Raw genomic sequence first — 27,943 nt, 5'->3', positions numbered from 1 at the left:
TTTTTTCTTGGTTTGAGTTACATACAGTATGCTATGTGTCTGGGCTTCAAAATGATATCACAGCAGTGAACAGTTACTTTTACTTAAAAAGGGAGTTTCACGATATTTTGATGTTACCAAGCTTTAGTGATATTTCTGAATGGACATTAACCCATGAACACTACCCCACTACTCTTTTATTTCTGTTATTTTACACTGTTTTATTTTGACTTAACTATTTAATGGATATATAGTGTATATACTTATATACTTAATGTAATTCAGTTTTCTCTTCTCTATATTTAGTTATCATGTATTTCATTGTACTGCTGTCATAAAGTTGACAAGGTGATATTAAATCTGATTCTGATTCTGATTTGCAAGGAGTATCCAGCATTTTAGCTCTAGCTCTCAGGTCGTTGGCCATCTGAAATCTGCCATCACTCCCTTGGACAATCTATAATAGATAAGGAGCAATTTTCCAGTGATGGAGATAGTGCATTCACGGGCCATCACTTTGCTCAAGGTTTCCCTCCACAATAATGCAGCTTGAAATGCTGAATGCTCCCAGTCTGTTGTGTTTCAGATTTCCAGCATCCGCAGTTACTCGCTTCGTCTCATAGCTCATGGCTCCCATTGAGCTGCCATATGAGGTCACGCTCAGACGAAGGGTTCCCCGCCTGGCATCTACGGACTCCCTCGGTTAACGGTAAGGGTCCATGGCGCAGAAAGGTTGGGAACCCCTGGCTTAGAGGAGACACAAGATCAGCCGGTAGATGGCTCAAACCAGATACTCTCACCAAGGGCAATTGCCACAGATCTAAACTTTACAGTGCAGGTACGCACCATAAAGAAGGAAATAAAGAGATAGTGGCTCCTCTGTCAGTGTATTATCTGAAGGAGGACGTGAGCATTGTGGACAGTGGGTGGTTATATAGCTAACCATGATCATGTAGAGCATGTGTACAATGAAGAGAGTACATTTAGAATGATGTTCAGCAATAACTACCTGCTATTGACATGTTGGTTTTGCCGCCAGTCTCTTCCAGCTTGCTTCCCTCTCCATCTCCCTTTTGCTGGTTCTCGGGGTGCAGGGTTTCTGCTCAGTGGGTTGCAGGATTGCACTGAAATTGGTCATTTTCAACCTATTTCTGGCATTACACTTTCTACCCTGCCCTGTTAACTTAATAACTGCTGGGTTGTTACCTGCCTAATAAGAGTTCCTTTCAGGTTCTGCTGACCAATTTTAATGGTCTGTAAAAGTGATAACGTTTGAAATAATACAGACACTGTGAACTAAAGAAATTGAAGCTGCCGGCAGTTTATTGCAGTATCACATTCCTGTGGACCAATATCACTGGAACAAAAACTTTACCTACACATACATGATTCTGAGTTAGTGTTCAGGACCTTTTCAGAGAATGGAGGCTGCTACTTTCTCGCATCAAAGTTGCTGGTGAACGCAGCAGGCCAGGCAGCATCTCTAGGAAGAGGTACAGTTGACGTTTCAGGCCGAGACCCTTCGTCAGGACTAACTGAAGGAAGAGTGAGTAAGGGATTTGAAAGTTGGATGGGGAGGGGGAGATCCAAAATGATAGGAGAAGACAGGAGGGGCAGGGATAAAGCCAAGAGCTGTACAGGTGATAGGCAAAAGGCACATGAGAGGATCATGGGACAGGAGGTTCGGGAAGAAAGACAAGGGGGGGGAACCCAGAGGATGGGCAAGGGGTATATTCAGAGGGACAGAGGGAGAAAAAGGAGAGTGAGAGAAAGAATGTGTGCATAAAAATAAGTAACAGATGGGGTACGAGGGGGAGGTGGGGCATTAGCAGAAGTTAGAGAAGTCGATGTTCATGCCATCAGGTTGGAGGCTACCCAGACGGAATATAAGGTGTGGTTCCTCCAACCTGAGTGTGGCTTCATCTTTACAGTAGAGGAGGCCGTGGATAGACATGTCAGAATGGGAATGGGATGTGGAATTAAAATGTGTGGCCACCTCTTGGCTCCATCCCTCCCCCTCCTGTCTTCTCCTATCATTTTGGATCTCCCCCTCCCCCTCCAACTTTCAAATCTCTTACTCACTCTTCCTTCAGTTAGTCCTGATGAAGGGTCTCGGCCTGAAACGTCGACTGCACCTCTTCCTAGAGATGCTGCCTGGCCTGCTGTGTTCACCAGCAACTTTGATGTGTGTTGCTTGAATTTCCAGCATCTGCAGAATTCCTGTTGTTGGCTGCTACTTTCTCATTTTCTTCTCAAGGGAATTGGAGCAAAACTGTAATCAAAGCCAGTCATTCTTTGGTACTTTTGCATCTAGAATGTTACTTGCTATTTATCAGTCCATGCTTGTATATTATCTAGGTCTAGCTGCACACAGGCCTGAACTGCCTCATTGCTGAGGAGTTGTGTATCAGGAGCAGCCATCCCTGCTTTGGAAGCTATGATGAAAGGTAAGTTACTGACGAAGCAGTTAAAAATATGAAGCTGCTCTGAGGAATGCCTCCAGTAATGGCTTGAACCTGGGATGATCCACATCGCAATCACAACCATCTTTGTTTATGCAAGATGCAACTCCAACGCTGGAGTGTGAACCCCTTGATGCCCACTGACTTCCATTTATCCAGAACTCCTTGTTGTCCCATCTAGTCAAATGGACTCAGAGTGATACAGCATAGAAACTGGTCCTTCAGCCCACCTGGTCCATGCCCACGACAGCATTCTCCATGCTCACCCCATTTGCACATGTTTGCCCATACTCCTCCAAGACCTTCTCTTCGATGTACCTATGCAAATGCCTCTTCAATTTTGCCTTCACCATTTCCCCTGGCAGCTCATTTCAAATATTCACTACACTCTGTGTAAAGAAGTTACCTCTGAGGTCTCTTAAACCTCGCCCTCTTATCTTTTATCTGTAACCCCTAGTTTTAGACTCCCCAACTCTGGGAAGAAGGTTATAACCATCTATCATATCCATACACCCCATCATTTTATAAGCTTCTATGAGGTCACCTCTCATAGTCCCATGCTCCAAGGAATAAAGATCCAATGTGGCCAACGTCTCCCTATAACTCAGTCCTGCTAGACCTTGATGTCAGGGGCAGTAAGTCTCATTTCACCTATAGAATTTAATTATTTGGTCAATGATTGGGGGCAAGACAGTGATGTGGTTATTCTAGTTATTCCAAAACTGGGCATCAGTCAGGAGGTTTAGTCTCGCTTGATAGCACCAGATGACACCTTTCATCACTTTGGTAGGACCAACCAGGATAGGTCTTACACAGTGAGTGGCAGGGCACTGAAAGCAAAGGAATCTGGGAATACAGATCTATAATTCATTGAAAGTGGCACCACAGGTAGATAGGGTCATTAAGCAAGCTTTTTGCCACAATGGCCTTCATAAATCAAAGTATTGAGTACAGGAGATGGGATGTTATGTTGAAGTTGCACAAGACATTGGTGAGGCCTCATTTGGAGTACTGCGTGCAGTTTTGGTCACCTACCTATAGGAAAGAAGTAAGTAAGTTTGAAAGAGTACAGGGAAAATTTACAAGGATTTTGCTGGGTCTAGATGAACTGAGTTGTAAGGAAAGATTGAATAGGTTCAGACTTTATTCCTTGGATAGGAATGCTCTATTCCTTTGATAGAGATATACAAAATTATGAGGGTAAATGCAAGCAGACTTTTTCCTCTGAGTTTGGGACAGACAATAATTAGAGGTCATAGGTTAAGAGTGAAAGGTGAAAAGTTTAAGGGAATGCAAGGGGAAACTTCTCCACTCAGAGAATCATGGGAGTGTGGAACAAGGTGCATGCATGCAAACTTGATTTCAACACTTTAAGTTTGGATAGGGGTATGGAGGGTATAGTCCCAGTGCAGGTCAATGGGAGTAGGCAGTTTAAATGGTTCAGCACAAACTAGATGGGCAGAAGGGCCTGTTTCTGTGCTGTACTTTCTATGACGCTATAACTTTGCGGATGGAAGCAGACATGGAGTATCAAATGCCAGTCTCTTCAGACATGCTCAGGTCAGTAAATACAGATTGAAATGATGATTCTGGGGTTAAATATAAGTGGATATTAACACTAGAAAATGAATATAAGTGGTAGATTTGGGTTCAATTATATCTTTTAAGAGAAGATTCGATACATACATAGATAAGAGGGGTATGGAGGGATTTGGTCCGGGTGCAGGTAGGGACTAGGCAGGGAATGAGGCAAGCATGGACTGGATGGGCCAAAGGACCTCTTACTGTCCTATAGTGCTCTATGATTCTATAACCTGTGATGACAGTGTTTCTACTCTACCTCTTTTTGCCTAAATGGTCCTTCTTCCTCCAAATCTGGGCAACATGCCTCAGGCTCAGTGTTATATGAATGACTGTGAAAGAACTCCTGCATTGAAAGGAATTACCAGGAGGGAACAGAATGTCAGAGGTGATGCAGAAACAACAGTCAAACAAGGAAACAAAAGTCACTTGCAGGTGACAGCTGGACCCAGCTTTAAGAGTCAAAGTTTAGTAACAAGCAGCCAGGCAATCATGAAGCATCTGTTCCATTTGAACACTGTATAAAATGAACAGCCCACACAACATGGGGATTTCCTTGTAGGAAGAGCCACTATTTGCATTGAATATGTAGATGGGAAAAAATGATTCACACTTAACCACGCAAACACGAGGAATTCTGCAGGTGCTGGAAATTCAAGCAACACACATCAAAGTTGCTGGTGAACACAACAGGCCAGGCAGCATCTCTAGGAAGAGGTACAGTTGACGTTTCGGGCCGAGACCCTTTGTCAGGACTAACTGAAGGAAGAGTGAGTAAGAGAATTGAAAGTGGGAGAGGGAGGGGCAGATTCAAAATGATAGGAGAAGATAGGAGGGGGAGGGATGGAGCCAAGAGCTGGACAGTTGATTGGCAAAAGGGATATGAGAGGATTATGAGACAGGAGGCCCAGGGAGAAGGAAAAGGGGGAGGGGGGAAAAAAACCCAGAGGATGGGCAAGGGGTATAGTCAGAGGGACAGAGGGAGAAAGAGGAGAGAGAGAGAAAGAATGTGTATATATCAATAAATAACAGATGGGGTACAAGGAGGTGGGGCATTAGCAGAAGTTTGAGAAGTCAATGTTCATGCCATCAGGTTGGAGGCTACCCAGACGGAATATAAGGTGTAGTTCCTCCAACCTGAGTGTGGCTTCACCTTTACAGTAGAGGAGGCCGTGGATAGACATATCAGAATGGTAATGGGATGTGGAATTAAAATGTGTGGCCACTGGGAGATCCTGCTTTCTCTGGCGGACAGAGCGTAGGTGTTCAGCAAAACGATCTCCCAGTCTGCGTCGGGTCTCGCCAATATATAGAAGGCCACATCAGGAGCACTGGGCGCAGTATATCACCCCAGCCGACTCACACGTGAAGTGTCGCCTCACCTGGAAGGACTGACTGGGGCCCTGAATGTTGGTGAGGGAGGAAGTGTAAGGGCATGTGTAGCACTTGTTCCGCTTACAAGGATAAGTGCCAGGGAGGAGATCAGTGGGGAGGGATGGGGGGGACGAATGGACAAGGGAGTCGCGTAGGGAGCGATCCCTGCAGAAAGCAGAGGGGGGGGAGGGAAAGATGTGCTTAGTGATTGGATCCCGTTGGAGGTGGTGGAACTTATGGAGAATAATATGTTGGACCCGGAGGCTGGTGGGGTGGTAGGTGAGGACCAGGAGATTCCTATTCCTAGAGGGGTGGCGGGAAGATGGAGTGAGAGCAGATGTCCCCCACTTTTCCTTCACTACATCGACGACTGCATTGGCGCTGCTCCCTGCACGCATGCTGAGCTCGTTGACTTCATTAACTTTGCCTCCATCTTTCACCCTGCCCTCAAGTTTACCTGGTCCATTTCCAACACCTCCCTCCCTTTTCTAGATCTTTCTGTCTCTGTCTCCGGAGACAGCTTATCTACTGATGTCTACTATAAGCCTACTGATTCTCACAGCTATCTGGACTATTCCACCTATCACCCTGTCTCTTGCAAAAATGCCAACCCCTTCTCGCAATTCCTCCATCTCCGCCACATCTGCTCTCAGGATGAGGCTTTTCATTCCAGGACGAGGGAGATGTCCTCCTTTTTTAAAGAAAGGGGCTTCCCTTCCTCCACCATCAACCCTGCTCTCAAACGCATCTCCCCCATTTCACGCACATCTGCTCTCACTCCATCCTACTGCCACCCCACTAGGAATAGGGTTGCCCTGGTCCTCACCTACCACCCCAGCAGCCTCCGGGTCCAACATATTATTCTCTGTAACTTCTGCCACCTCCAACGGGATCCCACCACTAAGCACATCTTTCCCTCCCCCCTGCTCTCTGCTTTCCTCAGGGATCGCTCCCTACGCGACTCCCTTGTCCATTCATCCCCCACATCCCTCCCCACTGATCTCCCTCCTGGCACTTATCCTTGTAAGCGGAACAAGTGCTACATATGCCCTTACACTTCCTCCCTCACCACCATTCTGGGCCCCAGACAGCCCTTCCAGGTGAGGCGACACTTCACCTGTGAGTCGGCTGGGGTGATATACTGCGTCCAGTGCTCCTGATGTGGCCTTCTATATATTGGCGAGACCCGACGCAGACTGGGAGATCATTTTGCTGAACACCTACGCTCTGTCCGCCAGAGAAAGCAGGATCTCCCAGTGGCCACACATTTTAATTCCACATCCCATTACCATTCTGATATGTCTATCCACGGCCTCCTCTACTGTAAAGGTGAAGCCACACTCAGGTTGGAGGAACAACACCTTATATTCCGTCTGGGTAGCCTCCAACCTGATGGCATGAACATTGACTTCTCCAACTTCCGCTAATGCCCCACCTCCCCCTCATACCCCATCCGTTATTTATTTATATACACACATTCTTTCTCTCTCTCTCTCCTTTTTCTCCCTCTGTCTCTCTCACTTGCCCATCCTCTGGGTTTTTTCCCCCACTCCCCCTTTTCTTTCTCCCTGGGCCTCCTGTCCCATGATCCTCTCATATCCCTTTTGCCAATCACCTGTCCAGCTCTTGGCTCCATCCCTCCCCCTCCTGTCTTCTCCTATCATTTTGGATCTCCCCCTCCTCCTCCCGCTTTCAAATCTCTTACTAGCTCTTCCTTCAGTTAGTCCTGACGAAGAGTCTTGGCCCGAAACGTCGACCGTACCTCTTCTTAGAGATGCCGCCTGGTCTGCTGCGTTCACCAGCAACTTTGATGTGTGTCACACTTAACCAGCATGGTTTGTCAATCAGCTTTAAAATATTAAGATGCTGAAATTTGGAAGTAATGATGCAAGACCATCCCCTCATCTCCCACTGAGAAAGCTGTAGTGGAATCCTAAAGGAAGCTTCAGTAATGGCCTTCCTTTCATCATAGCGTCAAAAGCACAGATGTATGATCACTTGCATCTCCTTAGCAAATGACCATAAGACCATAAGACATTGGAGCAAACCCAGCCTGCTTCCTGCAAGACTTGGAAAACAATCAGACATAGAATGAAAAAGAGCAAATAGCACTTGCATCCAAGAAGTATCAGGCAAAGACAATTATGCATATGGTCAATTGCCAAAAGCAATGACCTCTACCGTGAAGAAAGACAAGGTAGCAGGTGCATGGAAAATTACCATTCATGTTGCCTTCCATGCAATGTTCCCTCTAAGGTGAGTGCATGTGTGCTCGTACACACATCTTTTGCTACTAGCACACAAAGGAATTTAAACTGCTCACAAAAGATTGCCGCCCTCTGCCTCGTTGGCATGTTAAGTATATCTCACAATTGAACGCAATCTGATGTGGATGGTGGTGACAACGTTGAGTTTGTGATGATTTGTCTGTAGATTTTAGAAATGGCTTGTTTATACTGTTTTCATTGGAGAAATTATTGATTCACTATGTCGAATTCCAAAGAAGCAAAGGGCGTGAAGTGCAAAAGAACTGCTAGTTTATTTTAAGTGGATTGCGTTAATGAAACAGTAGAAACTGCTACACTGAAAGCTCATGAGGTCAGGAGCATGCGATAAGAAATATTTATGTACAATACAGAAACTGGTCTTTTCTGCATGTATTGTCACAGTGCAAAAGCAAATCACATATGAATGGTGTGCAAAAGCTCAGGCAAAAGAATCTTTCGTTACCCGCTATAGTTCTGCTACATATGCTTTGTGAGAGTGCAGATGAATGGGAGCAAAAACAATCAAACCCAGAGGAGATCAAGGTTCTTATTGACAGTGTTTCGCTAGCTGTTGAAATGAATACTTCTACATATAAAAAATTTGGTGCACTCACATTGTTGTCATTGGGCAAAAATTGCACAGCACAAGATTTTTGTGCACACTCATTACAAATTAGAGGGAATACTGACTCAGTGTCACACAGCACCACAGCTTAAACATCTACCACAAGCCCTTTAAGGAGAGAGCGCAGTGAAGACTCAAAAGATTGATTATTGGGATAATTGGTTATTAACTGTGGAGAGATTGTGCAAGCATGGCACTTTACTCTAGAGTTTGGAAGGAGATGACCTTATTGAAACATATAAAAAACAGGGAGGATGTTTCACCAGTTTGAGGAACATCAAATTAAGAGACCCAGATAGGGGACAGATCATTGAACACTGAAAATGGGGGAGAAAAGAGGGCAGTGGATTTTTAGAATTTTCTACCCTATTAGACTTTTGAATGCTCAGTTTTTTGTTGCATTTAAACCAAGGGTTGATAGATACAAGACATTCTACAGACGCTGGAAATCTTGAGAAACATACACAAAATGCTGGAGGACATCAGCAGGTCTGACAGCATCTATAGAGGAAACAAACAGTCAACCTAAGACCTTTCATCAGGACATGATGAAAAATCCCAGGCCGAAATATCAGCTGTTTATTTCCGTCCACAGATGCTGTCTGAACTATTGAGTTCCAGGAGGTTAATTGATTCCTCGTTATCAGTAGAATCAAACAATAGTGCAGAAAACTGGTGTTGAGGTTAACAGATCAGACATGTTCTTATTAAATGGTGGACAGGTTTGAGTCTTGAATGGCCTACTCTTGCTCCTATTTTTTTTCATTTATCAAATCTTTGACTCAAAATTTGGCTGTATCATTATGCAACAAAGGATTAGATCTTTTCAGTTCAAGAGTGATTGGGATCAAGCGAGAAAGTCTAGCAGAAGCCATAAATAGATTAATCATTATCTCACTGAGTCCTGAGTAGGAAAGAGAGGGCTCTACAGCCAAGTTATGTTCCTTCTACCCCTCATTACTGGAATGTCAAAAACAGGGGTTCCCAAACTGGGATCCACAGACCCCTTGGATAATGGTAAGGCTCCATGGCATAAAAAAAGGTTGGGAATCCCTGCAATAAAAACTGGGAATTTGTGGTGCATTATCTAAGCTGAAGTTCTTGGTAAGGTGTTCATCAGTTAAGATTTTCCGCAGTAGGAATAGGAATATGCTTAATAGTAAATAACTCTGTTACCAATCTGGTACATTTCTGCTTGGTCATGTCTGGTATGCTGCATGATGTAGAGGGAAGCGCAAAAAGGCCAGTGAAAGAGAAAAGAAATTGGTAAAATAAACTGAAATTCTGACTGTCAATTAAAAACAATATAAAGGAAAGAATTGCTCTAAAACCATCGGGGAGTGGTGTTATTTCATGGTGCAATGTGTTTCTGAGGTATTTCAGCAGGTTGTAAATACAGCGACACTAGTGCAGCATTGTTACTACAGGAGGGGAGGGGGGGAATGGAACCAATCTTACCTTGCGCCACTTCACTTCCAGAGCAAATTGGAGCAACACTCCAGAGGGTTTGCTGGAATGCGGCATCAACGTGTAATGTGCTATAGCCATATGACAAATGCTGCAAGAGAACAGATCAGCTCAGCATCAGCTCAAGACTGCAGGCTAAGCTTAAGTACATTTATAAAAAAAAAACTGGCCAGTTCAGACATGGCATCCCCTCAAGACATTCAAAGTGTAAACAGAGCGGCCTTCAAAGATGCTTCAAGAATTTATTCTATCATTATTTAATAATACAAGTAGATGAAGATTTTCTTAAATATATTTGAACACTTTAACTAACATTATTGGTTTCAGACAACATTGCATCGCATCTTCTAGATACATAGAAAAGTAAGCATTTTTACATCAATCACAGCCACATGTTTCAGATATTGCATAAAAAACATTACATTAAGGCTGATCAAGTGTTCCAGGTTACCCATCATATTTGTCCTGAAATTCTCTGTCAGTGAGCAAGGTTAAACGTGCTAGTCAGTCACAACAGTGCACTGTATTTCCTCTCCAAAGTTCATTCCATTCTGGATGTGAACTACAACATGCTGAAATATCAATATAGCATGTATGGCGCCAGCAATGAATTTGTCAACCTCTGGACTTTCTTTCACATCTGAAATCTAACAATTAAAATGTGAGCGAGTTTCTGACAAAATTGCAAAATAACTAATCCCCAAACATTATTGGGACTTTGTTTCTCTTTTTACTGCCATTTTCCCTCCTGTACTGTAAAACCTCCCCACACCACCCTTACCTTCTCTCTTTTCTTTCTCCGGCCCCTGGCACATTTTCTACAAGTATCATCCAAAGAGTAGACGTGCTCCATGTGAAGTCTCTCCATCATAAGGTATCCTTAACACAAGCCTTCAATTCCTACCTTAATCCTCACATCAACGTCCACAAACAATGGGAGTGGAAATTCTGGATGGTAAGGCTTTCATTAACTTTAGGTTTAGGACTTAAAGCTTCACTGCCAATCAAAAGTAGCTAAGAGTGTAAGACAATTGAATCTTTATAATGGCTCGCAACACAGAAGCTTAACCAGCAGACGTAATTTTTTTGGTTTGAAAGCACATTTAAACATCGTCCATGTCCTATGGAAACTGAAGTTGGACTAACCATCTTACACACAAAAAGGAATGTAAACGAACTTCGTTGGGCTTTGCTTGATTTCTGCTAATTCGGCCTAATCAGAGAATGAAAATCATAGCATGCTTCCTTGCAAGCACTGAAAAGTGATCAGTGAGACGTTTTACTCACCAGGTACCGCTCTGAGGAAATGCTGACTAAAATAAGGTCATCTCCAACACGTACTTTTTCTCCTTCTGAGCGTTGTTTAGAGGCTGGATGTATGGTCCACCAGCAGGCCTCCCCTACACAGACAGGAGTGTTAAAACAATGCTCCCTTGCAGCACACATTCATTTTCCATACGGGTGCCACTGGTATAAAGTGAAACTTTGAAACATAGTCCGAGTTCTGGGTTCAAAGACATAAGCTGACCTTTTAATAGTACGGCTCATGAAGTAAATACATCTGTCTTTTGATAATGAATTTTACATTGCTGTTGATGCAATGCTCATTTTAAGTCTGGGACCTTTCTCAGCAAAAGTTCTGTTGTCTTTCAACTTTTGGAATCTGCCAAAATTTTAAACTCCACTGTATAAGTGTCTCCCTTCATTTTAAGTCCCTGTGGAAGTGAACATTTCAGATTGTAGAAATGTAACCCTTGTAATCACAATTTCTGCAACAAAAGCTTGGCAGGTAATAGACACATTTGTGGTACTGCTTAGAATCAACACGGCATGAGAGACCTTCTTCAGCTGGCCGTGCACTTAGGGTCTGCCTCCACTTCCTTCAGCACCACTGCAGTCTGCACAAGTCCGCAGGGAAGAGGCCGTCCTGCACCATGTGCCTGTTTCAGGATTTTAATCCTGACTGCCTTTGGGGGAACACACATACTTTGACCTGAAACGAGCTGACTGAGGGCCAGAGGCAATAGCTGACGACATGTTGGAGGCCAGAGGCCAGTATACTCAACCTACCACTGAGCCCAGATGAGCAGGGAGATGGTGTGAAACACTTCTAGTCCTAAAGATCACTGCGTGGCTGGGGCTTCCTCAGCAGTAAGTACTAGCACTGGTTTACTCAGTTTTAATTATTTATTGACAGTTAAACATGATTTAATTAAATGGCATCTTCTCTTAACATTTTAAAATACTTTAAACACAGGTATTTGAATAGTGAAGGGATATTTCAAATTAGTTTAACAGCCTTTGATTCCCTAAGGCCCAGTCATCAACGCACGCTCACCTCTCAGGTGTGGTGTGATAGCTTTGTCTTTCAAATCCATGCACTTCTATGTCTAATACAAGCTGCCCCATGCACACACATCCCATAATGACCCAAATGAAGGTTAGGCTTTGCTGTGAGCCTGCTGCACCCGCTTTCCTCCTACCAGCTCATGTGCTGCACTACTGGTAGGGCTAGCAAAACAAGTCAACCTGCCACATGAAAGAGAGAAACAAATCCTATGTTCTCTTCTCTAACCAAAGAAAGAGTAATACTTCCTTTAAACATACCAGTTGTATCTTCCTGCAATCCGACGTCAAAGGCCAACTTGTCTGTTGAAGATCGAGATGTGGACAAACAAGAAAGATACTTGGAAACAAAAGGCAGGAAAGCAATGGGTTAAAATTTCAGACTGGTGACGGTTTACATGAGAATGATAGCAAACAGCAGGTCACTGACGAGGAATTTTCAATCTTTCTAAATCAATTCAAGCCACTAACTGAAAATTAGCAATAAAAACAGAGAATATTAGAAATAATCAGCAGGTCAGATGATATCACTAGAGGGAAAAACAGAAGGAACATCCAAGATCATTGACCCTAAGTGTTAACTCCATATCTCTTTCTACAAATGCTGCCTTATTCAAGTATTTTCTGTTTTTTTGCTATCTAAACCAGTGGTCCCCAACCTCCGGGCCACGGATCGATACTTTGCCACGAAGAATGCAGCGGTGCAGCGGTGGCCGGAATGCAGCCAGCACATCTTTAAGAAAAAAGCCGAAATAAACAAGCTAATTAATTTGGTGCTGCCTGGCACGTAAATGTCGGCCCAGATCAGAGGCGACACAATCAGCAATCACCTCTGATCTGGGCTGACATTTACATGCTGGGCGTTATGAATATATGTCAGATTAGATATACTTTCTTCTGTATGAGCGCCACAATAATAAAAAATTTGAATTCCATTTGTGAATCTGGGCGTAAAATAGTTCACAGAAGTTAGTAACTTACCATTCCACTGTACGAGTGCCTGAGCAATACTGCGTGTCCATACAGAAGTGTCCGATGGCCACCGCCCTGCGTTGTCTGTTTAGTAAATGATGATAATGTTAAGAGTTTTATAGCAAATAAAACACAAGGCACTCTACTATGTGTTACAATCTCCGATAATTTATTTGTCCTTTTAAACGCTTTTTTTAGTTAACCAACTAAGACGCTCTAAAGCTAAACAACAAATTACAAAAATTCGCATGGGAAATGGGAACATTACTTCGAATCATTCTGATATTAATGATACATTTAAGAACTATTATTCTCAACTTTATACCTCTCAATCTTTAAATGATAGTATCTCTGTTGAGCATTTTTTTAAATACTTTAAATATTCCTTCGCTCTCCTCCGACTTTAAAGCAAAACTCAATGAACCATTATCACTAGAGGAAATATCATCTGCCATCTCTGCATTACAGTCGGGTAAATCTCCTGGACCTGATGGCTTTTCTGCAGAATTTTATAAATCATTTTCTTCACTGCTTTCGTCTCAATTATTTTTAGTTCTATCTGATTCGTTTAAACATGGTAAATTGCCTGCATCATTTAACGAGCCATGTATCATTCTTTTAGCTAAAAAAGGTAAAGATCCGACAGAGTGTTCTTCATATAGGCCGATTTCTTTATTAAATGTCGATGTTAAAATTTTGGCTCGTAGATTAGAGAACATTATACCTTCTGTTATTTCTGCAGGGCAAACTGGTTTTATCAAAAATCGCCTTCCCTTTTTTAATATACAGCGCTTATTTAATATCTTATATTCACCCTCAACTGGGACTCCTGAATGTGTTATTTCTCTTGATGCAGAGAAAGCGTTCAATCGTGTGGAGTGGAATTACCTTTTTGCAGTTCTAGGAAAATCTGATTTTGAACAAAGTTCTATTGCATGGATTAAATTGTTATATTCATGTCCCACCGCTTCTGTTCTGACCAACTCTCGGCAATCCCAGTCTTTCAGCCTCAAACGTGGCACTTGTCAAGGTTGCCCTTTAAGTCCCTTACTCCTCGATTTGGCTACAGAGCCACTGGCGATTGTGTTCCATAGCTGTGCTGAATTGACGGGGATTTGGAGGGGAGGTGTTGAGCATAAAGTTTCCCTTTATGCTGATGATCTTTTACTTTTTATATCAAACCTGACTACCTCCTTGTCCCCAATGTTTTCACTTTTTAATAAATTTAGTCAGCTTTCCGGTTATAAACTTAATTTACATAAGAGTGAACTCTTTCCAATTAATAGAGAAGCACACGCTTTAGTAGTCCATGACCTCCCTTTTAAAGTCATTAACAATCAATTCACTTACGTTGGTATTACAGTAACAAGGAACTTTAAGAATTTTTTTCGAGAAAATTTTACTGATCTTCTAAAATCTACAAAACAGAGTTTGACACAGTGGTCACCCTTGTCTATGTCTCTTTTAGGTCGAGTTAATGTTAATAAAATGTATATCCTTCCTAAATTTTTATATCTATTTCAGTCTTTACCAATTTTTATTTCTAAAGCTTTTTTTGATGCATTAGATTCTATTATTTCATCCTATCTATGGAAGGGTAAACGCTTTAGACTTAATAAAGCTCACTTTTAAAAATCTAAAAGGGAAGGTGGTATGGCCTTGCCTAATTTTCGTTTATATTATTGGGCAGCCAATATTCGTTGTCTTATTTTTTGGTCTTTCTTCCATAATCAGTCTGACTGCCCAAAATGGGTGGCAATGGAGTTGAATGCTAGTAAGAATCTTTCCATTTCTGCACTTCTCGGATCCACACTTCCTTGTTAATCCTCTTAGTAGACATACTCTGAGAATATGGGCTCAGTTCAGAAAATTTAATGGTCTTCATGGTTTTTCTCTCTCTAGCCCTATTTTACACAATCATCTTTTCCTACCTTCTATGCGGGATTCAACATTTTACGATTGGTATAGAAAGGGTATTGGGTGCTTCGAAGATCTTTTCATAGATAATTGTTTTGCAACTTTTCAACAACTGTCTGTAAAGTTTAATCTACCTAATACTCACTTCTTTAGATATCTTCAAATTAGACATTGCATTAACCCTTTAATATCAAACTTTCCTGAGATGCCTGAGAAAAACGTCCTGGATGTGTTTCCTTGTATCAATCCATTGGGTAAAGGTTTAATATCTGCTATTCGGGATAAGTTAGTGATTTTGAGGCGTGCCCCCTTCGATAAAATTAGAACTGCCTGGGAACATGATCTAAATATCTCCGTATCTGATGTGGTTTGGGATTCAATTCTTAAGTCAGTTAACTCAACCTCTTTATGTGCTCGCCACTGCCTTTTGCAGTTTAAGGTTGTACACAGGGCTCATATGTCTAAAACTAAATTATCGTGGTTTTACCCTGATAATAGTCCCGTTTGTGATAAATGTAAAGGGGCTGAGGCTTCTTTTATCCATATGTACTGGGCCTGTCCTAGTCTTGAGAAATTCCGGAGAAAAGTTTTTTCAACCCTATCTCATATTCTTAATTGCCATTTGGAACCTAACCCTCTGGTTGCTCTTTTTGGCACCTTGGGTGAAGTAGACATGCACTTGAGTCAGACTAAACTTCGAACATTATCTATTGCCTCTTTCTTGGCGAGACGGTTAATTCTTATAAGGTGGAAAGATGCAGCCCCACACACTCACACTCAATGGGCTTAGTGATATTATGTCCTGTTTAGACCTTGAAAAGATTCATTATTTACTTCTTAATGCAGACATGAAGTTTCATAAAGTGTGGGGACCTTTTCTTGAATATTTTCATAACTCCTCTTTAGGTTAAGTTTATCCTTTTTTTGTATGCTACAATCCCTTACTTTCAGCTTTTTATTCCGTAAGTTTTACGGTTTTTTGTTGTGAATTACATTATAGTTTTGGTTGTCGACATCATACCTTCTATTTTCTTACATATATTTACAGCTCTGTTGGGCGCTGCACCGTGTGCCTGGACCTGCCCAAGGCCTGAAGCGGCCGTGGCTGGAGGCTGACATGGCCTCAGGCTCGAGTCCGGCGGGGCGGCGGCAGGCGGCGCCAAGGCGGCCAGCGAGAACAAACTGGAGGAGAGGCTGTACTCGGTGCTGTCGCAAGATTGAGGAAGATGGAGGTGCACAGCCGCCAACCCCGGATTCGGGACGGCACCCACTGACTGACTGGAGTTGAATGCTCCGATTAATTTTTTTTTCTTTTACACACAGAAATGATTGGCCTGAGTTTTTTTTCAGTGGGAGGTTGGGGTGGATACTAATCTTACATGATTTTATTTTGGGTGCTTTTTTTATTGTTATGAATTATATATTGGACTTGTTTGTTTTGCACTATATAAATCTCCATTTTGTAGATTTTTTTTTCTGTAGCTCTATTGTAGAAACGCATAAAAATTAATAAAAAAACACTCTGCAGTCAGGAAAGCAAATAGAATTCTGCATCGTGGTACTAGATCCAGTAGAGGCTAAATCAGAGGAGCTCACTCTAACTGTATATTGCCCCTCTAAAGCAGGGGGTTCCCAACATGGAGTCCACAAACCCCTCAGTTGATGGTAGGGGTCCATGGCATAGAAAAGGTTGGGAAGCCCTGCTTTAAAGATATAACTTATGGAAAATTAAATACATGCATGGGAGGATTTAAAGTTTCTGTTGATTGGATTGTTGAAGGGGATCTGGAGGGAGAAGTTTCATATGGACCAATTGGAGTTAATGGTAAATTTCTGTGCTTTACTCTCAATGTAATTCAGTGTAATTCTAAACTGGTGCGCAGGCTCCTCAGGCAAAAGCTCCTGCCAAAACTCTGCACCTGAGCATCATGACCAATGGGCAACTTCCAAGATAATTAGACTCTCCCTGAGAGTTGTTTGAATAATCTGATTTCTTGCAGCCTCCCACTGTCCCTCCTCCTTCTGCGTGTAAATGACGCAAAGTACATTTTCCAGTGCGAAGGCCACTGGAACGTACTGTGATCGCAGCCCAACAATGCCCTCAAAATATACTGTAATCCCTTGCAAGATTAATGTAAGTATAATAGACTCTCTAATTTATTCATCACATGCACATCAAAGCTAACAAGAAGGCTCTACAACAGGTTGTCAAAACTGCCCAATGCATCCTGCCAGATGTGAGAATTCGGGATACCTGACAGTGTCCCACACAACTACATCTGCAGGAAGTGCACCCAACTTCAGTGGCTGACCGACCGGATCAGGGAGATGGAGCTGGAGTTGAACGTACTCAGGGTCATTCGGGAGGGTGAAGATATTATAGACGAGATTTTTGAAGAGGTGATCACACCCAGACTGCAGGTTTCTGACAGCACATGAGTGACTACCAGGAGAGGTAAGGAGATTAAGAAGTCGGTGAAGGGTTCCCTTCAGAAACAAAGACAGCAGGATACCGGACACTCAAGGGTGGCAGGGAAGAGAAGTGTGCGCGGTCACAACTACGACAGAGAAAGTACTCAGGAAGCTGAATAGGCTAAAGGTCGATAAACCTCCTGGACCAGATGGAATGCACCCTTGTGTTCTGAAGGAAGTAGCTGTGGAGATTGCGGAGGCATTAGCGATGATCTTTCAAAAGTCGATAGATTCTGGCATGGTTCCGGAGGACTGGAAGATTGCAAATGTCACTCCGCTATTTAAGAAGGGGGCAAGGAAGCAAAAAGGAAATTATAGACCTGTTAGCTTGACGTCGGTGGTTGGGAAGTTGTTGGAGTCGATTGTCAAGGGTGAGGTTACAGAGTACCTGGAGGCATATGACAAGATAGGCAGAACTCAGCATGGATTCCTTAAAGGAAAATCCTGCCTGACAAACCTATTACAATTTTTTGAGGAAATTACCAGTAGGCTAGACAAGGGAGATGCAGTGGATATTGTATATTTGGATTTTGACTAGGTGCCACACATGAGGCTGCTTAACAAGATAAGAGCCCATGGAATTACAGGAAAGTTACATATGTGGATAGAGCATTGGCTGATTGGCAGGAAACAGAGAGTGGGAATAAAGGGATCCTATTCTGGTTGGCTGCCGGTTACCAGTGGTGTTCCACAGGGATCAGTGTTGGGGCTGCTTCTTTTTACATTGTACATCAACGATTTGGATTATGGAATAGATGGCTTTGTGGCTAAGTTTGCTGACGATACGAAGATAGGTGGAGGGGCCGGTAGTGCTGAGGAAACGGAGAGTCTGCAGAGAGACTTGGATAGATTGGAAGAATGGGCAGAGAAGTGGCAAATGAAGTACAATGTTGGAAAGTGTATGGTTATGCACTTTGGCAGAAAAAATAAATGGGCAAACTATCATTTAAATGGGGAAAGAATTCAAAGTTCTGAGATGCAACGGGACTTGGGAGTCCTCGTACAGGATTCCCTTAAAGTTAACCTCCAGGTTGAGTCGGTAGTGAAGAAGGCGAATGCAATGTTGGCATTCATTTCTAGAGGAATAGAGTATAGGAGCAGGGATGTGATGTTGAGGTTCTATAAGGCGCTGGTGAGACCTCACTTGGAGTACTGTGGGCAGTTTTGGTCTCCTTATTTAAGAAAGGATGTGCTGACGTCGGAGAGGGTACAGAGAAGATTCACTAGAATGATTCTGGGAATGAGAGGGTTAACATATGAGGAACGTTTGTCCGCGCTTGGACTGTATTCCTTGGAGTTTAGAAGAATGAGGGGAGACCTCATAGAAACATTTCGAATGTTAAAAGGCATGGACAGAGTGGATGTGGCAAAGTTGTTTCCCATGATGGGGGAGTCTAGTACGAGAGGGCATGACTTCAGGATTGAAGGGCGCCCTTTCAGAACAGAAATGCGAAGAAATTTTTTTAGTCAGAGGGTGGTGAATCTATGGAATTTGTTACCACGGGCAGCAGTGGTGGCCAAGTCATTGAGTGTATTTAAGGCAGAGATTGATAGGAATCTGTGTAGCCAGGGCATCAAAGGTTATAATGAGAAGGCGGGGCAGTGGGACTAAATAGGATAAAATGGATCAGCTCATGATAAAATGGCGGAGCAGACTCGATGGGCCGAATGGCCTACTTCTGCTCCTTTGTCTTATGGTCTTATGGTCTAAATATACCCCTTTAGATACTGGCTGGGGGAGATGAACCAGCAGATCACAGCAGCAGCTGCCAGGCTGGTGGTACCCTGGCCGGCTCTGAGACTCGAAAGGGAAGGGTAAAGACAGGCAGTGCAGTAGTTAAGGGGACTCAATAATTAAGAAGACAGAAAGGAGATTCTGTGGCTGCAAATGAGACATTGGGACGGTGTGTTGCCTCCCAGGTGCTAGGGTCCATGACATATCAGAACTGTTTCAGGATAAGGTAGAGACATGTTCGACACAGCTTTGTGGGCTGAAGGGCTGTATTGTGCTGTAGGTTTTCTATGTTTCTACGTTTCTGTATTCTTAAGGGGGAAGGGGAACAGCCAGAGCTCATGGTGCATATTGGCACCAATGATATCGTCAGAAAAAGGGAAGAGCTCCTATACAGTTAGGAAAGAGGCTGAAGAGAAGGGCAGCTGAGGTTATAGTCTCTGGATTACACCCTGTGGCACGGGCTAGTGCAGGTAGGAATGGGGTGATAGCATATATGAATGAGTGGCTGTGGAGATGGTGCAGGGTACAGGGTTTTAAGCTCTTAGACCATTGGAACCTTTTCTGTGGAAGGGAAGGGGAGACCTGTACAAGAGTTGCACCTGAACTGGAGGGGAACCAATGTTCTGGCCGGAGGTTTGCTGGTCCTAGTCGGGAGAGTTTAAACTGGTCTTGCAGTTGGGATAGGTCGTTTGAAATGTGTACATTTCAATGCTAAGAGAACATGGATCAGTACATAGAACGACAATGTTGTGGCCATGACTGAAACTTGCTTGAGAGAGAGGCAGGAATGAGTGATTAATGCACCAGGTTTTCGAAGTTTTAAAAAAGAAAGAGGAGGAGGTGGTGTTGCACTGCGAAAGAGGGATAATATCACAGCCGCACCCAGAGACATAATGGAGGATTCAGACATCGAGTTCATTTGGGTGGAACTCAGGAATAGGAAGGATGTAATCACAGTGATGGAATTGTACTACAGTCCGACCCCCACCCCCAAAAGCCACCGGGATATTAAGGAACAGATATGTAATCAGATTAAGGAAATGTGCAAAAATAATAGCGTTGCTGTCGTGGGGATTTCAACTTCCCTAATATAAACTGGGACCTTCTCAGTGTAAGGGATTCAGATGGGGCTGAGTTTGTTAAGTGTATCCAGGAAAGTTTCTTAAATCAGTATGTGGATGATCGAACGAGAGGAGGGGGTCACACTGGACCTGGTGTTGGGTAATGAGCCTGGCCAGGTGACTGACCTTTCCGTGACTCCTTATCTTTCAGGATAGCTATAGGAAAGGATAGGTATGATCCTTGTGGGAGAGTTTTAAATTGGAATAGGGTGAATAATGAGGTCATTAGGAAAGAACTAAGAAGTGTTAATTGGGAACACCTTTTCTCTGGCAAGTCCACGTGAGAACAGACACTGGAGAAAGTTTAAAGATCAACTGCATAGAGTACAAAAGTATGGTCCTGTGAGAAGCAAGTATGGGGATTGAAAGATAAGAGAAACATGAATGTCCAGAGAGGGGATGAATTTAATCAAGAAGGAACAGCATGTAAAACTTTGGAAGTCAAGACCAAATGAAGCACATCGGGAGTATAAACAAGCCAGAAAAGAACTAAAGAAGGGAATTAGGAAAGTGGGGGGTGGGGGGGGCATGAAAAGTCCTCGGCAAGTAGGATTAAGATGAATCCCAAATTATTCTATACATACATTAAGAGTAAAAGAATAACGAGGGAGAGGGTGGGACCACGCAAGGAAAAAGGGGGTGCAGAGAATGTGAGTGAGGTACTTAATGAGTACTTTGCTTCAGTATTTACCAAGGAAATGGATATGAAGGACCAGGAGGTCAGTACTGAGTGCATGAATATTTAAGATGTTTAGAGGTCAAGGACGAGGAAGTGTGGGGCCTCCTAAGGAGTTTTAAGATGGATAAGTCCCCGAGGCCTGATGGGATTTACCACAGGATATTGAATGAGGCAAGAAACAAGATTGCTGGGCCATTGACCAGTATCTTCATGCCTTCTCCAGCCACAGGTGAGGTCCTGGGGCATTGGTGAGTGGCTATGTTGTACCTCTATTTAAAAAGACAACAAAGGAAAATCCTGGGAACTATAGACCAGTGAGTCCCATGTCAGTTGTAGGGAAATTGCGAGAGAAATTTCTTAGGGATGGGATATATGAGCATTTAGAAATGAATGGCCTAATTAGGGAGAGCCCGTGTGGCTTTGTGCATGGCAGGTCAGGTCATGTCTTGACAACTTGATTGAGTTGTCAAGCTTCACTGCTGCCCTAAACGCCAGTGACGTAACAGACAGTAAGTAAGTACACTTGTGTGCGGGAAATGACATTAAACAATCTTGAATCTTGAAGACATATCGTGAAATGCATCATTTATGTTAAAACCTCTATGGAAATAATTCTAGCCAAACCTTCATCACAACCTGCATGCCTTTAGTGGAGTACCACAGGGTCTTGGAAAATAGCACTATTTGTGAAAGTGCAGAAAGAAAACAAGATGTCCTGTCCTGATATTTAGGTTGGATGATATAATCGCAAAATACAGCCCCCCAAAAAAATTTGTCCTAGATAAATCCAAATTTCTTTTCATACCTTCCTAAATATTGTACATAAAAACACAATCCTGAAGAAAAGAGCGATATTTATAGACTAAATAGAGCTGATGGCACTACCATTGCAAAGGGATTTCCTGTCTTCCACTGCAACAATGGCCGCAACTCAGAAACACACTGTGGGAAACACGTTACTGCTGTTTAAGGTATTCCTCCAGACGCTGGATTGCCAAAACTACCGTGAAGAACTAGAAAACCAATCACTTAAAATTCCCCCAACAAAGGATGACACCGATTTCAATCCAAAAATAAAGCAAAAAAAAAGGTCAACTTTTAAAAGTATGATTATAAATAGCGGTGAATTTTGCTGCCCTGTGTGAATTTATCAGCTAGCTCAATGCTTTACTTCAGATTACTGACTGTATTTTACAGCGTATGCTACTACCCAAGGGTCATGGTAGCAGGGTAGTTAATTGACTGGAGCAACAACCAGGGGCCAGAATCACTGATCCAGAGACAATAGTTTGAATATTACTATAGCCACTGAGGAATTCAAATTCAGAGTTAAATAAACCTGAGATTAAAAAGATAGTCTGAGCAAACGTGATCAAGAATCAAGGGAATATAGCTTCAAAGTAACTATTAGAAGCAACACACTCAAAATGCTGGAGGAACTCAGCGGATCAGGCAGCATCTACAGAAATGAATAAACAGTCGACATTTCACTTAGAGACCTTTCTTCAAGGCTGGAAAGGAAGGGGAAGGTGCCCTACAAATGTAGGGGGAGGGGAAGGAGGATAGCTAGAAGCTGGTAGGTGAAGCCAGGTGAGAATGAAAGGTAAAGGGCTGGAGAGAAAGGAATCTAATAGGAGAGGACAGTGGACCATGGGAGAAAGGAAAGGAGGTGGGAGACCAAGGGGGAGGTGATAGGCACGTGAGAAGAGGTAAAGGGCAAGAGTGGGGAATAGAAGAAGAGGGGAGGAGGAAGGATTTTTTTTACCAGAGGAGAAATCAATATTTATGCTATCAGGTTGGAGGCTACCCAGATGAAATATAAGGTGTTAGTCCTCTACTCTGAGGGAGGCCTCATTGCGGCACAAGAGGAGGCCATGGACCGACATGTTGGAGCAGGAATAGAAATTGGAATTAATATGTTTGCCCATGGGGAAGTTCCACTTTTGGCAGTTGGAGCGAAGGTGCTCAACGAAGCGGTCCCCCAATTTACAATGGATCTCACCAAAGTAGAGGAGGCCACATCGGGACCAGATACAGTAGATGACTCCAGCAGATTCACAGGTGAAGTGTTGCCTCACCTGGAAGGAGTGCTCGGGGCCCTGCATTGAGGTGAGGAAGGAGGAGAATGAGCAGGTGTAGTGCTTAGGCCGTTTGCAGGGAGGTGCCAGGAGGGAGATTAGTAGAAAGAGACAAATGGACAAGGGAATTACATATGGGAGCAATTCATGTGATAAGCGGGTGGGGGGGGCAGAGGTAAAGATATGTTTGGTGGTAGGATCCCTTTGGAGATGGTGGAAGTTGCAGAGAATGGTGTGTTGGCTGTGGAGGCTTTTGGCGTGGTAACTATTGAAGGATTGGAGGGTAAATAAGGAAAAATCTTTTCCTCATTCAGGTAGTGGTAGGAGTCTGTAACTAATTTACTATATTGGCAAGTTGGTTATTATTGTCACATGTAGCAAGGTAAAAGGGTGATAGTGGTAGTAGCCTTCATGAAATATAAAAATGTAGAAAAAAACTTGCATGTGTTCTCAAATATGTGACTAGCAAGGCCACAGGCATGAGGTTGCATCGTGTTAGTTGGTTAGTTCTTTGGTTAACTGAGCTGAATACAATGGCCCAAGAAGCCACAATCTGTGACATAAATTTTCTGTGGTTCTGTGAAACCACATAATTGCCATAAATACCTACGTTATTCCCAAATCACCTTCAGAGAAGGAAATTTTCACCTTCACCCAAAGTGGACCCACAGAAATGTTGTTGGCTGTCAACCACATTATGAAATGGGAGTCGGTATAGATGACAGTCTCAGCCTTGCCAATCATATTCACGAAACATGAGTGTATAAGCTATGAAAAATAATGCATGCCATTTCTGATCATGAAGACTACTGATGATTTAAAGTCATATACTGTAACTCTAAACAGAAAATCTCAATAAACTCCTTGTTTAGGTGGAAATTACAATACTCACAGTCAAGCAAAAAAATAGCAAATTAATCCAGCTCTCCAATCTAATACAGCTAACCTTACAATGATCTCAATGAGTCTAATTTATTGAGATGTTTCATCTTACACAGTTGTTTTGTTTCAGATGAAACAATACAGGAAGGTCTTAAATCTCTGGAAAGATGCAAGAATTTATTTGGATGTTGCCTAGCATTAAAGTGTACAAAATTATGAAGAGCATCCATAGTGAGAAACTCTAACCATAACAGAAGCATCTAAAACCAGAGGAGATAAGTTTAAGATGAAGAGTAAGAGAGTTAGAAAGGATCTGAGGATTTTCCTCTCATCCAGAGGGTGGTTGGAAACTTGAATATACTGCCTGAGAAGGTGGTGGAGCCAGGCACTCTCACAACATATATGGACAAGTAATTGCATCACAAGGGTTTAGAAGGTGTTGGATCAAGTGCTGGGAAATGGAATTAGCATAGTTAGGCACAATGATAATTATGACTGGCCTAAGGACCTATTTCTGTGCAAAAAGCCATTCAGTCTTACAGAATGGAAACAAACTCTTCAACCCAACTGACCCATACTAACCAGACATTCACATCGAAGCAGTGTGACTCTAAAACACCAAGTGAGGAAGCTACTTGCTCCATAACTTCTCCAGGCATCCAAGTGTGCTACCACTCAATGTTTCTTGTACTAACACCCTGTATATCCTGGTATAGGGCTCAAGCTCAGTTAGAATTTACTGTTATCTGACCACAAATATTGAAGTGCCTTTGTGTTCATTTCAACTTGAATTACAGGTAAGTAATTAGTAAGTCAGACCAAATGGATCAGCATTGCAATTCTGTGTTTCAACGATATCAAAAAGCAGTTTGCAAAATAACATATAATGGATCATAACATTACTTCACTGATTTTTATGTAGCAGACTTACTGAAAAGGAAAATTGTATTATGTGTATCTGGATAAGCTACGTAGCAAAAAAAATCACTGCACTGGTAGAATGTACATTGCTGGTGGCATATGTTTGGTTGATTTAATTCTCTGACACTAGAAACATCTGCTATTTGCAGGATATCAGTATTAATCAGATGTCTTGATTTCACAACAATGAACATGCATAAGACATGCACAAACTGAGCAGCTTCAGGTTGGCATTGTTACAAATCCTGCCATTTGCTTAGCAAGCCACCATGATTTTAGCATTACTCTGGCGAAACTCCCCTTCTCAGAGGTGCTGGTCTGTCCTCCTCCTGAAAAGTGAACAAACAGCATCACCTCTATCAGAACAATGATCCATCATTTTCGAACTGAGGAACACACAATGCACGAGAAGATCTCAGCAGGTCACACGTTATCTATGGAAGGAAATTAATGTTGCAGGTCAAGACTCTTCATCTGGACTGTTTTGCTTCTCCATTTGATCATGGCTAATTTACTTTCCCTCTCAGCTCCATTACCCTGCCTTCTCCTCATAGCCTTTGACATCCTTACCATTCAAGAACGTATCAACCTCCACTTTAATGACTTGGCCCACACAATTGTCTGCGACAATGAATTCCATGGATTCACCACCCTCTATCTCAAGGAATCTCTGTTCTGAAGGGTCCTTCTAATGTTCTGAGGCCGAGCCCTCTGGTCCTAATCTTTCACATTATTGGAAATATCTTCTCCACAGCCTCTCTATCTAGGCCTTCCAATATTCAGGAGGTTTCATAGAGATCCCCCCTCATTCTTCTAAACTCCAGTGAGTACAGGCCCAAAGGCATCAAATGCTTCTCAAAAGGTAACCCTTTCGTTCCTGTGATCATTCTCGTAACCCTCCTCTCCACCCTCTCCAATACCAGCCCACCCTTTCTTAGACACAAGCCCAAACACTGCTCACAATACACCAAATGTGATAACTGACTTAGCATTTCACCCTTGCTTTTATATTCTAGTCCTCTCAAAATGAAATCTCACATGGCATTTATCTTCCTTACCACTCAATCAAGTGCAAGTTAGCCTTTTAGGAAATCCTGCACTAGGGCTCCCCAGTCCATTTTCATCTCCAATTTTTGAATTTGCTCCCCATTTAGAAAATAGTCTGCTCTTTTATTCCGTCCACCACAGTGCATGACCATACACTTCCCCAGACTGTATTCTGTCTGGCTCAACATCGTCCATTTTCCTAATATGTATATGGCCTGTCACTCTCTCTTTCTCAAAACTACCTGCCCCTCCACCTACCTCCTGGGAGCATTAGGAAAGAATGGACCAGTTTTTTTAATATTGCAGATACGAAAAGTGAAAATAAAATAAATATCGATGATTTTTTGAAACAATGATCTTATGTAATCTTTCAAAGTAGTGACTATATTCCCAGGAGTTTAAACCATCAGGATCAAAGTTATCTATTGTACACAACACATGAATTATACAGAAAGGTTCAAATAGAAGTGAAGAGTACTGAAGGCACTTTTGTGTCGTGCCTTGGTGCAGTTACTTCCTATATTTTCTTCCCCTTCTCTGTTGCGGCTTAATTTAAGTGGCACAGTCAGAAGATACTGTAACAAGAGCCTCAAATTGCTACAGAAATTGAGCTCATAAACCAACCGGATAATCAAATGCCAAAATGAGCGTAGTCTGGACTGTGTAACATTCAGTCCTTTGTCTGTGTAATTACGCCCAACTTCGCATCCAAGTGATTCAAAATCCCAGAATATGAGTTGAAAAAGGGAATTTTATTGAGTGTCAATAATTTTCCAAAATAAAAGATTAGTAAATTAAAGCATTTCAAGCACCAGGCTGTGCCCAAACTTGAGGGACAGGCAGATAACCTATCACAGGATTCTAACTATTGCCCAGCTTTCTCTTTGCAGCAGGGAGTCACACAAAGACAGCCTTGAGTGGTTGAGACAATGAGCCGTTCACCTTCCAAAAATCACCCACTGACATAGTTGAGATCTGGATGTCACCATGTAGGAAAAATATCATGATATAGCTCCACTAAACTCCATACAATGTACTGCCATCTTATTTGTCTCAGTTTACAAGTAAACACATAAATTAAGACCAGGAGTAGGCCACTCAATCCCTCAAGCCCACTGCATCATTCAATAAAATCCTGGCCAATTTCAATGTAAACTTAACTCTTCCACCCCAACCGTGCCCACCCCCTCACCCCGCCCATCATCCTAAGCAACCTCAGCCCTTTGTTCACCAAGAATTTATCGACCTCTACCTTAAATATGTTCCAAGGGTTACTATAAAAGATTCGCATACCTTTGAGGGAAAAAAATCCAACTTATCTTTGTCTTAAATGGGTGACTCCTTATTTTTAACAGTGTTCAATATTCTCCCATTATACTTGTGTTATTTATTTATCTTGTAATTCATAGTAACTTCATATGTTTGCATTGTACTGTTACTGCAAAACAACAGATTTGATGCTATATTAACAATGGTAATAAAATTGATTCTTTCCGATAAAAGGAAATGTCTTCAGCACATCTATCCTGTCAAGAGCCTCCAGGACGTTGTAAGTTTAAATCCAGTCTCACGTTCTTCTAATTTCAGCAGGTTTCCCAGCTTGTCCTACTTTTCCTCTATTGGTCCAATAAATCTCCTCCTAACTGCTCCTATTAGCATCCTTCCTTAAGTATGATACCAATACTTACAACAACATTCCAGAAACAGTCTCAACAATCCCTTAAAAAATTGAAGATTCCCTGTTATGGCAAAACACACAAAATGCCGGAAGAACTCCGCAGGTCAGGCTGCATCTATGGAAATGAATAAACAGTCAATGTGTTGGGCCGAGACCCTTCATCAGGTCTCATGTTTGTGATTCTTGTGTTTGTGATTTTCTCGTGTTCGTGTTTATGATTCCCTTTTATATTGAATTTGCCCTCACAATGAATTACAAAATTCATTTAAATTTCCTAATTACATGAGATTCACTCAAATCCCCTTGCAACTCAGATCTCTGCAACCCCTCATCGTTTAAA

At 42.5% G+C, this 27,943-nt stretch overlaps 1 protein-coding gene across 1 annotated transcript in view; it reads right to left on the bottom strand.

The window, feature by feature from the left end:
• ryr2a (ryanodine receptor 2a (cardiac)) overlaps positions 1-27,943 on the bottom strand; it is a 785,545-nt gene that overhangs the window by 485,825 nt on the left and 271,777 nt on the right. Inside the window, exons 5-8 of the mRNA XM_072264911.1 lie at positions 13,083-13,157; positions 12,363-12,441; positions 11,043-11,155; positions 9,747-9,846 (exon numbers count right to left, since the gene is read on the bottom strand). Of these exons, the coding sequence (XP_072121012.1) occupies positions 9,747-9,846; positions 11,043-11,155; positions 12,363-12,441; positions 13,083-13,157 (367 nt within the window). The remainder of the gene's footprint in view (positions 1-9,746; positions 9,847-11,042; positions 11,156-12,362; positions 12,442-13,082; positions 13,158-27,943) is intronic.

The sequence above is a fragment of the Mobula birostris genome, chromosome 8 (genome assembly GCF_030028105.1).
Source record: "Mobula birostris isolate sMobBir1 chromosome 8, sMobBir1.hap1, whole genome shotgun sequence".
NCBI lineage: Eukaryota > Metazoa > Chordata > Chondrichthyes > Myliobatiformes > Myliobatidae > Mobula > Mobula birostris.
This window is presented reverse-complemented; position numbering and strand designations above follow the sequence as displayed.